Source organism: Triturus cristatus, chromosome 4_1 (genome assembly GCF_964204655.1).
Source record: "Triturus cristatus chromosome 4_1, aTriCri1.1, whole genome shotgun sequence".
Classification (NCBI taxonomy): domain Eukaryota; kingdom Metazoa; phylum Chordata; class Amphibia; order Caudata; family Salamandridae; genus Triturus; species Triturus cristatus.
This window is the reverse complement of record NC_140585.1, coordinates 226,714,521-226,727,652: the sequence shown is the minus strand read 5'-3', so window position 1 is coordinate 226,727,652 and position 13,132 is coordinate 226,714,521. Positions and strand designations below refer to the sequence as shown.

Sequence of the window (13,132 nt, the reverse complement as noted above, 5' to 3'; positions counted from 1 at the left end):
CCAAGCCAGCCGACGAAGGGGAGCTAAGGAGTCCACGATACAATGGCAGGATCAAGTGTATGTGAAGGACCGCTACCCAGGCAGCAAGTTCAGACTTCCTTTCGAACCACAACCGTGGATCGTCACCCGCCGGACAGGCACGATGGTGACCGCCCAAAGAGGAGCTGAAACGGTCACCCGAGATGTGTCCTTCTTCAAAAAAGTCCATCCAGGGACACCTTCACGTCCCGGGGCCGAACCAGAAGGACCCGGCCCCGACCAGCTGAGCGGAGACCAGGAGGGGGAGGACGGTCTGGGTGAAGATTGTGACTCCCAGTCTATACCAGCCACACCCGGGTGTAACCTGCCCGGCTGCTCCCCGTCCCGAGAGGAGCATAACACCCCAAGGCGCAGAACCCCCGAGGTGGCCCCACCCAGAGGCGGCCAATCCCGCTACAGCCTGCGGAAGAACCCGGCACCGTCGTCCCAGTTGGCGGACTATATGGTGTAACCTGAAAGGACTGGCAGACTGGTAACAGACTCATCGTTGGTTTTGATTTTGTGTTTTGCTTTGATGTTTTATAAGGGTTGGAAGGAGTGTAATGTCCGGCGCGCGCGAGGCGTTCTAGCCTTCCGTGCTGCCGGGGTGCGCTAGCGCTGATGCGTGACGTCAGACGCTAGCCTGTATAAATAAAGAGGCGTGGCCTCGGCGCGGCAGTCGGGAGCTGCGTGTAAAGTATAAAATACCGGCTCCTGTGATCCTTTAGCGCGACCGCGCAAGCATGTAGATTAGATCGCTAGAAACGCTACAGGCGGAACAGAGGAAAGAAAAGGTGTCACTGTGTTTTTAAAGCGGCTCATCTTGGATAAAACGTGAGATGTCACTCACAGATTAAATGTAGCCTGCTACAGACTAACCTCTCCGTCATGGGAAATGCAGCTATGCCAAAGGTGGGATTACGGCTTTACAGCACTATGGAGAGGAAGTAAGTGCTTAGTCATGGAACATCAAACCGGAAGAAGAAGAAAAAATACATGGGAGTGAAGAGGATGTGGCGCAGCGGCCAGAGCTACTGAATCAAGAGCTGGGGATCCTGGTTCTAGACTCTGCGGCGCAATATCCTTTGTTTCTATGCAAATCACTTAATCTCTCTGGTTATAATTTGTTATATAAATATGATGCAAGAGTAAAAAGCAAAAAGAGGCAAAACTTCATAAACAATAGTTCCACCAAAGCGGATGTTAACAGCATTTCGGCAACAAGCTTTGGGAAATACAGGAAAATATGCTACAGCCTATAGAAATGGAGGAAAAGTAAGTGGCACCACAGGAACCAATAAGAAGCCAGAAGGAGAGGAGGCGGGATGTAAGCTCTATTTTAAGTTTATATTAAAAACAATAGATTTTAAAGCTATTATTTTCTGCACTACAGCAGCAGCAGAGGGAAAATTAGGAAACATAGACTGCATATAAAAGGTTTATGACAAGATATAAAGAGCCTCCATGGAAATAGCTGTATTAACCTACCTGGTGCATATTACATAAGTGCCAGCAGGGCACTTTAGTATTACAGAAGGGGCCGCAGATGCGTGTGCTGCCCCTTCTGTAATACCGATAGCGCTGGGCCTTTATCTTCAGGGGGCGTTCCCTCATTTGCATGGGGGCGTGCCCCATGCAAATGATTGAATCCCTTTGTCTCTGCGCCCACGCCGTATTACAAACGCGGCATAGAGGCAAAGAAGCTCCCAGGAGGTGCACTGACAGTGCGCCATCTAAAGGGTGATCCCTGATGGCAGTCCTCTGGAGGGGGCAAGAGCTCCCAAGGGACCCACTAAACAACTCCTTGCAGGCGGATGCAGTCACTGGCTGCACCCGCCTGCAAGGGGATCTCTAATCTCCTTTAAAAGTGCAGACAGGTTGCCATCTGCACTGTGAAAACACGGAGCGGCTTCAAAGCAGGCGCTCCGTTTTTCACAGGAATGCGCAGCCCCAAGGGCAGTGCGAGTCGTGGCTGCTCTGGGGGCTGTGAATTCCATGTACTAGGGGGCACTTTCCCTGTTTGCACTTGGCCCACCTGCTTTAAGGTGCACCGGTCGCAAACAGGGAAGTGTGCCCTCTACATAATAGGGTCCCTGGTGTTTTTGACAACTGCAGAATCTTTTCTTTACATGTGTGGTACACAGAGGTGATAAAAAACAAATATGGATGTGAATTTGTGAGGTTCCTACATAATGAATGAAATGAATGAATGAATGAAATAAGCATTTATAGAGCGCATAGCTACCATAAGGCATCCCAGCGCTATTTGCGGACGTGGACCTAAAGACAGCTCACTGCGTGGTAAGTTAGAACAGCCAGGTTTTGAGTAGTTTCCTGAAAGACAGATGATTGGTTTCCTGTCGTATGTGGAGGGGGAGGGCGTTCCATAACTTAGCCAGATTATAAGCGAAGGAACGGCCACTGCTTCTTGCCCTCTTTATTTTTGGGACTGTTGCAAGCAACAAGTTTATTGAGCGGAGGCTTCTGTTTGGGTGGTAACGGGTGGTCATGGACTCATTGATGACCGGTCCCATCCCCTGGCAGGACTTATGGGCAATACAGAGCGCCTTGAATTTAATCTTTTCTGATATTGGCAGCCAGTGTAAAGTCTTCAATGCGGGTTTGGCCGATTGCCTATAGGGGAGACCCAGAAGCAGACGAGCTGCACAGTTCTGGGTGATCTGTAGTCTGGTTATCGTGGCCTTACGGGCTCCCAGATAAAGTGCATTTCCATAGTCCATTTGCGAAAGAATGAGGGCCTGGACCATTATCCTTCTTGCCAGGAACCGGAGGAGGGGAAGTACTTTACGAAGCATCCTCATGATGCCATAGCAAGTTGCTTCCAGTTTGGCAGTTTGGTATCCGAAAGTCAGTGAGCGGTCCAACCACAAACCCAGACTTTTGATCTGATTTTTTTCAGGTGGGGCAGGGCCAAAGCATTTTGACCACAGTAGTCCTATGCTGGAGATTGGAGAGTTGCCTAGGAGCATAAGCTAGGTCTTGTCTCCATTTAATTTTAAACAGGAGAGCCCCATCCATTCAGCAACCTTCTCTAGGCAAGGGCCTAGACTTGCGGATGTATTTTCTGATTTAAGGTCATGACAAGTTGTGTGTCATCGGCGTACGTGACAATTTTTATGCCAAATGGTTGTACTATGTCGGCCAGCGGCCTCATGTATATATTGAATAGGGTGGGACTCAGGGAGGATCCCTGAGGCACCCCGCAGCTGAGAGCCATATGCTTAGACATTACTTCTCCTTCGAAGACCTGAAAAGATCTGTCTTCTAAGAAAGATTCTATCCATGTGGGTACATCTCCTGACACTCCCAAACTCTTAAGTCTACACATTAGAATAACATGATTAACGGTATCAAATGCGGCGCTGAGGGTAAGGAGAATGATGGCTGCAGCGCCTTCCTGATACAAGACTCTCCTGGACTCTTCAGCCACTGCATGGAGTGCCGTTTCTGTACCATGGCTGGCCGGAACCCCATTTGTGAGGGGTGGAGCAAGGAGTTTGATTCTAGGAATTCAAATAAAACTGAATTGACATGCCTTTCCAAGATTTTACTAACTGCTGGGAGCAGGAAAATCGGCCGGTAATTCCCCAAGGACCTTTGGTCAAGGTTGGGTTTTTTCAGCAATGCTTTTACCATGGCACATTTCCATGGTGAGGGGACCACTTCAGAGGAGATGGAGGTGTTGATAAGTTCTTGAATCACGGGGACAGTAGTAGCCTTCGCTAATTTCAAAACATGTGGGGGGGGGCTGGTTCTCTGGGTGATCCTGGATGAGAATTGATTCGAGTGAACTAGTGTCCAGAAGAGGGATATGCTCTAGCTTTAATTGTATATCCGGGGATTGCGTATCCGGTGGATATGAGTCGACGTGAACTGATGATCCCGGGAATGTGAGGTACATGTCATGAATCTTCTTACAGAAGAATTCAGCTCGGTCATTGCAACGCATGAGGGCGTCATCTGTTTCTGACTGATGGTGCAGGAAGTTTGGTAAGGGTTTTTACAATGCGAACAATTTCCTGTGGTGCATTGGCGGCAAGAACGATTCTTTCCCCATAATACGTGGCTTGTGCTTTTTTAATTTCGCTTTGGTCGATTTGAATGCTTGCCCTATATTTTTGTTTGCTAGGTAATGCATAATCTTTTCTCCATTCTCTCTCTAACTTTTTACATGCTTGTTTAAGTTCACGAAGATTTGAAGAATACCATGGTGATATCTTAGATCTGTTATTTTTGAGGCATGTTTGTTTAGGGAGAGTCTGGTCTAGCGAGAGTTTAATCCATTGATTAAACAAATTATTGGCCACATTTGGGTTGGCATTTTTGGGAGGTATGGTGGCGTTCAAAACTGAGATCCACTGCTCAAGGGGGAGTTTAGACCATAGATGATCCTGCGTAAGAGTCTTATTAAATAGGGATGGTGGTCCCATAGTGGCCCATGAGGAGGGGATCAAAAAATGGTCAGACCATGAAAGTTGAGTTGAGGCCTCTACTGAGAGATCCTCAATGTTGGTAAAAATTGGATCCAGGAAATGGCCTTTGATGTGAGTATGTCCGGACACTTTTTGATTGAGCTGAAGCACTGAGAGATTCTCAACTAATTCTGAGATAACCGAGTTGGTAGAGTCGTCAAAGTGCAAGTTAAGATCTCCATCACTGTGAAATTAGAGGGGGTGCTAGCTAAATTGGCAACCATTTCGCGGAAGGATTTGAGAAGCAGTCCCGGTGTCCCTCGGGGACGGTAAATCAATAATCCTGAAAATGTTTGAGTACGTGAGAAGCTGATGGAAAACATGAGGTTCTCACAGTTGGTTAGTAGGTCAGGTGTGATGCGGCAGGAGAAACGCTCTTTGTAAATAACAGCGATTCCTCCCCCTTTACTGCTTTTGCGGTCTAATCTTTGAATAAGATAGCCAGTTAAAGAGTTTGCACCAAAACTGGGTCAGAGTCACTAGACAGCCAGGTCTCTGTTAGGAATAATGCGTCAGGGAGCTCATCTTCTAAAACCATGGAAGTTTCAGTTTCATGTTTTGTCAGGGACCTACAATCCAAAAGGAACATCCTATAAAAACCTTGTTCCTTATCTGCTGCATGGATTTTAAGTGATGGCGTGAATGCGAATGAACACTGTCAACAAGACTTCTCACTATTGGATGGGGTTAAAGAATGGGAGAAATTTTCAAGTTTCTTCCCTCTGAGGGAATGGAGAAAGTCAGGTGAGTCTGCGCGTATACCTGTAGTGAAACGTGCAGAGTCTCTGGCCCCTGGTCCCGTCCGGGCGCCGACGGGCGCACACAAGCTTGGCATTGGCGCGCCTTTGGCACGCCGGCGGCACGTCAGCTGCGCGTTGCTGAAGTTATTGATTTTTATAGGGTTAAGCAGCTAGACTGCTAACCCTAAACTCCGCCCCCTCAGCTCCCCCGGAGATGCCGCTACTGATTGCCCCTGCTCCCTCCTCTCAAACGTAACACAGAGTTTGAAAGAGCAAAGCCGGTGTGTCTTCAAACTTCCTCAACATCATGTTAAATTAAGACGTTCTAGGTGCCCATAGCTAAGGGTTTAAACCCAATGCATTACAAGGGGAAGGGGAGACCTTGAGTCCATAAAGCAGATGCGCTGTTGATGGGATCTTTTAGAGAAAGGGAAGGAAAGAGATAAGAAGGTGACAACTGACATCATAGGGGGAAAATATTTTGGTACAGATTTACTACGACTTGTACCAGCGCAAAGCAATGCAAAGTGATTCAGGACATTTGTTACTGGTAAGTAATACCACAGGAGTTTTGTGGTGGAAGCGTGCCTTGTTCTCAGCACAAAAATACTGTTATTTGCTGCACTGTGTTGGTTTTTGGCAAGGATGCATTACTGGGACAGATGAGCACAAACACCAATAGGTTTTAATGCAAACTTGGATCCTCTAAGGTAGCCAGACTGGGTTTTTTGTTTAAAAGTAACACCGACTTGAACCAAGTGTTAACAAAGAGAAATGTTTTTATTTCTCCAAAAACAATGCCTTGTACGTGTGCTGAAGTGGATATCACATATCATGTCTGCAGGATCCTTCTATGTTTGTCTAGACATAGGAATTTGTACTGGAAGGATATGCCAGAAAGAGCACACTCGCCTCTGCACCATGGTGCGAGGCTGTGAGATGTGCCAATCACTCGTGCATGGAGTGACAGCAGCAGCAGGCCAGTTTTGGTAGAATCTGGTTGTTGGGCTGTGCTGGGTGAAAAATAAGTAATACTAGGTCTGTGGGGCATATTTACAAGGGAAGTGGGGGAGTGAGGCATTAGTCTTCCTGGCTTAACGCTCCACTCCGCCACTCCAGAAACGCAGGGCTGCACCACATTTACAAGAATCTGGTGCAGCCCTTGCATTTCCCCCTGCACTGGCACTACACTTAGCAGCCTAGTGCCAACGCAGGCACTCTAACACCATAGTGCAAGGGTGTCTGCGTGCAGGGGAAGATTGTTTGTGTGCAGGAAGGTCCCCCTTCCTGCACATAAACAATCTTTAAATGCCGTTTTGTAACTTCTATGTCTGCTGCTTAATGCAGCAGACACAAAACAGCATTTTTTTTAAATGATTGTTTATGTGTAGCAAGGGGAACCTTTCTGCAGTTTTGCGGTGGAATGCCCATAGCAACACCCATTGCCCTCCCATTTCACGCTAAGCATAGCGTGAAAAGTGGCCTTATTTACAAGGCAGCATTAGGCCACGTTAAGTGGCTTAACGTTGCCGTGTAAATAAGGTGAAGGCCATATCGCCACAGGAACGTCATATAATGTGACGTTCCCGTGGCGATAGGGGCTTGTAAATATGCCCCTGTGTTTCTTCAGAGGCGGAAGAGGAGAAACCTTGTGAAACAGGGCAGGAAAGATACCAGTCATAAGGGAGGGATTAAACAACACTCAGAAGAATAATGCAGTACATTATAGCAATGATGATATTAACAACGAACATTTAGGTGATACATTAATCATACCTTATTATTGAGCTGATCGAATCCTGACCCGGGCAAGTAAACCACAGTGGCTGGTCGTAGCCATTCAGCCATCGAGAGCCCAATTTATATTCGATCGCCTCTAGATAAAATGAAGAGAGAGTGACTAAACTATGTGGCAAGGAATTTTGCATTTTGTTTTTGTGGATGTGGAAGGTAGCTAAGTTCCGTGCCCACTTTTAGGCATCAGCCTTGTGCCCTTACCCTACCCATGAGGCAGGTGAGGCAGCAGAGCTCCACTGATAAGCATGAGGTGATTCCAATGTGAAACATTAAGTGGCTGATGCCAAAGGGACGTATGTATGTCTCATCTCAGAAAACTTTATTTCGGCTAAAAATAGCCATAAAAGCACAAATATGAAAACTACATTACATTTGATTAAAAACAGAGTTAAAAAATGACATGTGGTACATTGCATTATCACAAACCAAGGCCCTCGGAGAATACCAGCCAAGGAGATAAAAACATGTATTATGAACAAAATCCATTATCAACTCATTTGGCCTTCTAGCTCACCCCTCGGCCCCACATTGTTGTTTAGGTGAGTGAAAGGTAAAGTCCTAGTGCAACATGCAGCCACTCTGGCAGATTGTAATTCCGCTTTCCGTCTGCCTCAGACCGCAGCCCCCCGATGTTGGCTAGTTAGGGCGGTAGCAAAGTGCTTATGCATCATATACACATTCTACGAATAGTTTAAGTGCTTGTGCAACCTACGGGCAATCTTAACAATTACTACTTTATCTAGAATATTAAGTTCATAAGAGGCCCTTATGTAGGCGGGATATGTCCCTAGTCTGATCTAACAACAATAGACAATCCAAGAGAGAGGAGATAACCAATTTCCATTTTGGGCATTGTAGTTAAAAAGTTTTCTTAAAAAGTTCTAAAATGCTTGCTTATAATTTACAAAGATACCAATGAGAAACTAGAAACTAGGTTTGTCGTGGGAGGTATAGTAAGTACAGTGTGTTGGCCCATACTAGGGTGTTGACTTTAAAATGGCACTGCGCACACACCACATTGAAAATAAAAAACGTGTGACAGAAAACACAATGGGTGGATGTGTATCATATTTCAATATCCTACATGCCTCTGCAGTGTTTAACTCCCAGATATCTGACGGAGCCAGTGCGACCGTGCCTTCTTATAGCCTTGGCAGATGAAGAATACATGGATATCTGTCTCCTCTATATTGCTACAAGCTGGGCAACCTTGATCAGGACTGACCGCCCATTTACTAGTAAATGTGCGCAGTGGGAGCACCCCGTGTCTGAATTGGAGATGTAATTTGTGGGCCAAAAGTAGCTGAATGACATCCAAGACTAGTTCTAGACTGTATTGGTCTTTGATTTGTAGAAACTCGAGTGTTAGGCAACCAGCTGTGGAATTCGTTGTGGCCTGAGTTTGTTTATGTTCCCTATAGCTCTCCAGTAGGGTATGGGGGTAGCAAGGCAGGATTCTTCTGCATTGGTCCACAGGTTACGTCTCCCTATTGCAGCACAGGTGTTCCTAATATGTACCAACCAGGCAAGTTTGCCCGCGCCCCGTATTCTCAGCACTTCACTCAGTTCTTCTCTATAAGTAGACAGTTCAGGGGTGCTCCATAAGCGACGCCAGAATAAAAGAGGTCTAAGGGCGGCTTCATCAGAAATTGGTCTAATCCCCAGGTCCATTCTTAGCGGTATAAGAGGGGAACTGGGGAGAAGACCAAAAAGTTGCCTAGTAAAGGCGTTCTCAGAGTTTACCAAGGAGTCCGGGGGGCGATGGCCCCAGATTTCGGCACCATACAGCGCAGCACCCCTAGCTTGAGCTTTGTAAATTTCAACTGCTGGGCTTAGGATATTATGGGAACAACTCCTGTACACCTTAGTTAAGCACCCTGTTGATTGTTCTAGCTTTAAACTTGCCTTCTGGATTTGCGGTCCCCAATCCAGTTTTTCTGTAAGCATGATGCCAAGATATTCAAAGATGGAGACCCTTTCTAGTGGTTTTCCGTCTAGATGGGGAATGTGGCGAGTATTACTACTTGCATTGAAGACCATGTATTTGGTTTTGTAGGTTGATCTCCAGGCCCCGGTTTCTGCAGAAAGATCTAAATTTATTAAGGACCTTCTGGATTATCATGGGTGATTTAGACAGAAGTAGGGTATCATCTGCGAACATCATCACTGGGATTTTACGGTTTGCAAGTTTGGGGGCATCAATGTCTAACTCTGTGGTTAATGACTCAACTAAGCCGTTGATAAAAAGGCAGAAGAGTGTCAGGGCCAGGACGCAACCTTGGCGTACACCTTTTTCTACCGGCAATGTGGCAGTTAGATCGCCATTTTTCCCATACCTTATTTGGGTATAATTTCCTTGGTGGAGACGTTCAAATAAGTGGCATAGATAGGGTGGGACGCCCATGTCTAACAGGAGTGCTCACAGTTTCCCCCTCGGAAACAAGTCAAATGCTGACTTAAGGTCTACAAAAATCAGGTAGAGGCTGCCACCCTCTAAAAGTACACACTTCCAATATAACATTTGGAGCCTAAAGATTTGATCGATTGTTGAAATCTTGGCTCTAAGAGCTTGGAGGGGGCTAAGTACCTTGTGCTCGTCCATCCAGCTCTGTAACCGTCCAAGAAGGACGCGGGCAAATAATTTTTGACTTACATCAATGAGACTAATTGGACAGTAATTTGCGGGTAGAAGTGGCGATCCTTTTTTAATAATAGGTATAATTTCAGCCCCAGCCCAAGTGGTAGGTATCGTCATTCCACAGAGTATGGCGTTAAATAAGGTGCACAGATAGGGGATCCAAATAGTGGGTTCTGAGCGAAAAAGGTCACCTGGGATCTTGTCATGCCCTGGGTCCTTGGAGGGTAGAATCCTATTTACTGCCTCTGAAGTCTCTTTTAGGGTGATAGGTGGGGCATTTATCTCGTGTGACATAAGAGTGGAGCCCACTGGAGCATCAGCATCCACCTCCCTCACATATAGAGATTGGAAATGTGCCCTTCAAACGCTCTCTGCTATATTGGGTTCTATAGCGCTTTTGGATTCCTGTGAACCCGTGTTGACTATATTCCGGAATGTTCGCAAATCATGCGCACTTAAGGCTTTGTTCAGTCTCATTTTCCCATGTTTTTTTTGCTTGCAAAATGGCTTTGTTGTGTAGTGTCCCTTTCTCTCTGATTAGGCGCCTATCATTTTTTTGATTGCGGCAATAAGATCTACCTAAGCCTTACGGCAACTTGCATTATACCATGGATCAATTGAACTTCCAACCCCTTTCCTTCTTTTAATTGGATTAAGTATGTTTGCCAGACTGTTTACCAGGTTTTGGTGATTTTTCGATATTTCGGGAAGGGAGTTTGGAACCCCATCAATCCTAGTTAATTGTTCCACTGCTAAAAGAAAGGGAATGGATGTTGATATATTAGAGCCATCTTTGCTTCGGATTGGCAAATATCGCCCCAGCGCACTCACTTCCTGCAGTTACTCAGTATTAACCTATGATCAGCTGATGATGATACTGCAGATACATTCTAGTCACAGGGTGAGAGTACCTCTACTATGAGAGCATTGTGGTCACTATCGATACGGGGCACAATATTGAAGTCTATCACCCTATGCCATGATTTGAAGTCAACCAGGATGTAGTCTATGATAGATGTTTGCCCCGGTCTATTGAAGGTGTGATGTCCTGGTGTAACTGATTTAGTGAGTCCATTGCAAGCTCTCATGGAGTGGTTGAGTGTATGAATGTTCATCTGCAAGACTAGTGGGGACCATGCACATACTGGGGGGATGTCTGGCTCCTGGATAGCCCAATGGAGAGCTTCATCACTTGGGTTGTCAATGATCCATCCATTCAGTGGCTCATACTGGCACTTACAATCCCCACCGATTATAACCCAGAGATTTGCAGGAATTGATGAGAGAAAGAAATTTAATTGGTCAAGGGTTGGTGACTCTGAGCCGTAGCGGACTGGTCAGGAGTAAATATTAATCAGAGCGATTCTAATCTTCGTAGGGAAGGATAGAAAAATGCAAAGAATATCCCGGGATGATGTCTCTAACTGTTTGGCGACACATCCCAAGTTCACTTCAACCCATGTACATAATCCCCTTGATGGCCTTCCCTTGCCCTCGCTGGATGCTGGTATACTAAACGTGGCATAGCCCTCTCTGTGAATGTCTGTCCTAGCCCAGGTTTCTTGGAACATGCAGATTTCATGAAGACCAATAAAAGAACCACATTCTGGATTATCCAACTTGGGGGCGAGACCTGCTATGTTCCAAGAAAGACCTTACAATCTTCTGGGCTTAGGAGACGATCACCCTGCTTTGCTGTTAGGCTTGGTGATGTATGTATGTGTTAGTGATCACATTTTACGGCCTATTCCTGTACCTTGCCAGTGGACACTAACATGTAATATTATGTAGGCAATCTCTCCTTTCCCTGCTGCCTAAAAAATCTCACTGTCCTGTAACATCACGTATGGAACTTCTAACTTCTCCCTGCTTCCTTAAATAATGTAACTGTTGTATAACAATATATATGCAACCTCTCCTTCTATCCCTGCACCCTTCCCTTCAGCAACTCACCCCCTCCAATGTCAATAATAGAGCCTTTCTTCTACAGCACTGTTTTTGGGGGGCATTGTTCGATAGATGGGGATGTCTCAGTCCCCAAATTCCATTACCGGTAAAGAACTACATTTTCCGCAGCACATTCATCCACTGATTGGAGCACGTGATGCACCATTAACCATTACAACTCAGCAGAGTTAGGAGAATATGATGCAGTCATCTCCACGGGTAATCCTACAAAGCTCATTACTGTGGAAAAAACGACTTTTACCTACACAAAACCTTCATCACCTCTTCACCTTCCTTCTTCCACAGAGAATTTCAAGATGGCGGCTCTGGTATGAATTCTATTCTCCCAGACCTGCAAGTAAAGTACTTTGGTATTTCTATCTGGGATCTGCACCATAAATACTGTCCCAGTGAAGGTGGAAGGGGGGAGGGTGTAAAGGCATGAGTTGCACATACATAAGCAATAAGATCACAGCAGTAGTATCTGCCCCTCTGAGCCGGAAGAGGTGTATCCCTCCTTAGATGACTTGCTAATAAGCTCTCCGGGTTCCTATTAAGAAACAAGATAAATGACGTGCTTCTAAAACAATGCAGCAAATATGATCACAGGCAGTGGTGCCGGAACAATTTTCAGAGTGGGGGTGCTGCAGTCAATGTTAATTCACAAATACAAGCATCACACAAAAAACACAAGTGCAGCAAAGAAACCATGCCCATCCAGCATGAATGTATTTGGACAAAATATCAAGTTGCAAGTATTAGTAGCCAGAAATATTCGAAAAATATTTAGTGATACAAAAATATTGTGGTGCAGAAATATTGTTGTCAAGAATATTGTTAGGTCTCTCACAGGCAGCGCGTGCGCTGCCTCTCCGAGGCATCAAGTAATCAGTGTTAGTGGTGAAACTCCACCCATTGTGTTTCCATTTGTTTTGTGGCTTGCCATTGGTTAAATCTGGCATTGCTCTTCTTATCTCGCTCATTCATTGGCTGGAGGTCCAATACGTCACTTCTGTTTTGCTTCCGTTTTGCAGGAAGCAACACCGACCAACTACAGTTTAGTTCTGCTGCTCTGCTGTTATCTTTTTATTTAGGGACTACTTCCTTGTTTTGTACTGTTGCTCTTGTGCTAATGTGCCTGAAAATTGTCAAATGAAACTGCCCTCCCAGGAGACAATAACTCGACTTTGGAATGAAGCTGCCAGGTTTGCTCGTTTAAGTAACTGTCCGCGTGAACATTTTCTAAGGACACATTCTACCCAAGGTGCCTCATGTGAATGAATCCAAAAGTGAAATGTCGCACTTAAGTTACACCATATTCACACGCGTACCAATATTGTGAGAAAAGGGAAAGGACGCGCGTCGAATAAGTCAAACCATGAAACTCTGGGGTTTGTTAAAAATGTTTCTAACTTATTTAATGTTTCATCAAACAGTCGAACCAAGAAACGTGCCAACTTTCAATATTACTATAATATTAAAATAATTTTGTTTATTTC

The 13,132-nt window shown here is 45.5% G+C and overlaps 1 protein-coding gene across 1 annotated transcript in view; it reads right to left on the bottom strand.

The window, feature by feature from the left end:
• The window catches only part of LOC146854150 (hemagglutinin/amebocyte aggregation factor-like), a 112,385-nt gene that overhangs the window by 56,561 nt on the left and 42,692 nt on the right, over positions 1–13,132 (bottom strand). The window contains exon 3 of the mRNA XM_085651024.1: positions 7,028–7,127. Within this exon, the coding sequence (XP_085507150.1) occupies positions 7,028–7,127 (100 nt within the window). The remainder of the gene's footprint in view (positions 1–7,027; positions 7,128–13,132) is intronic.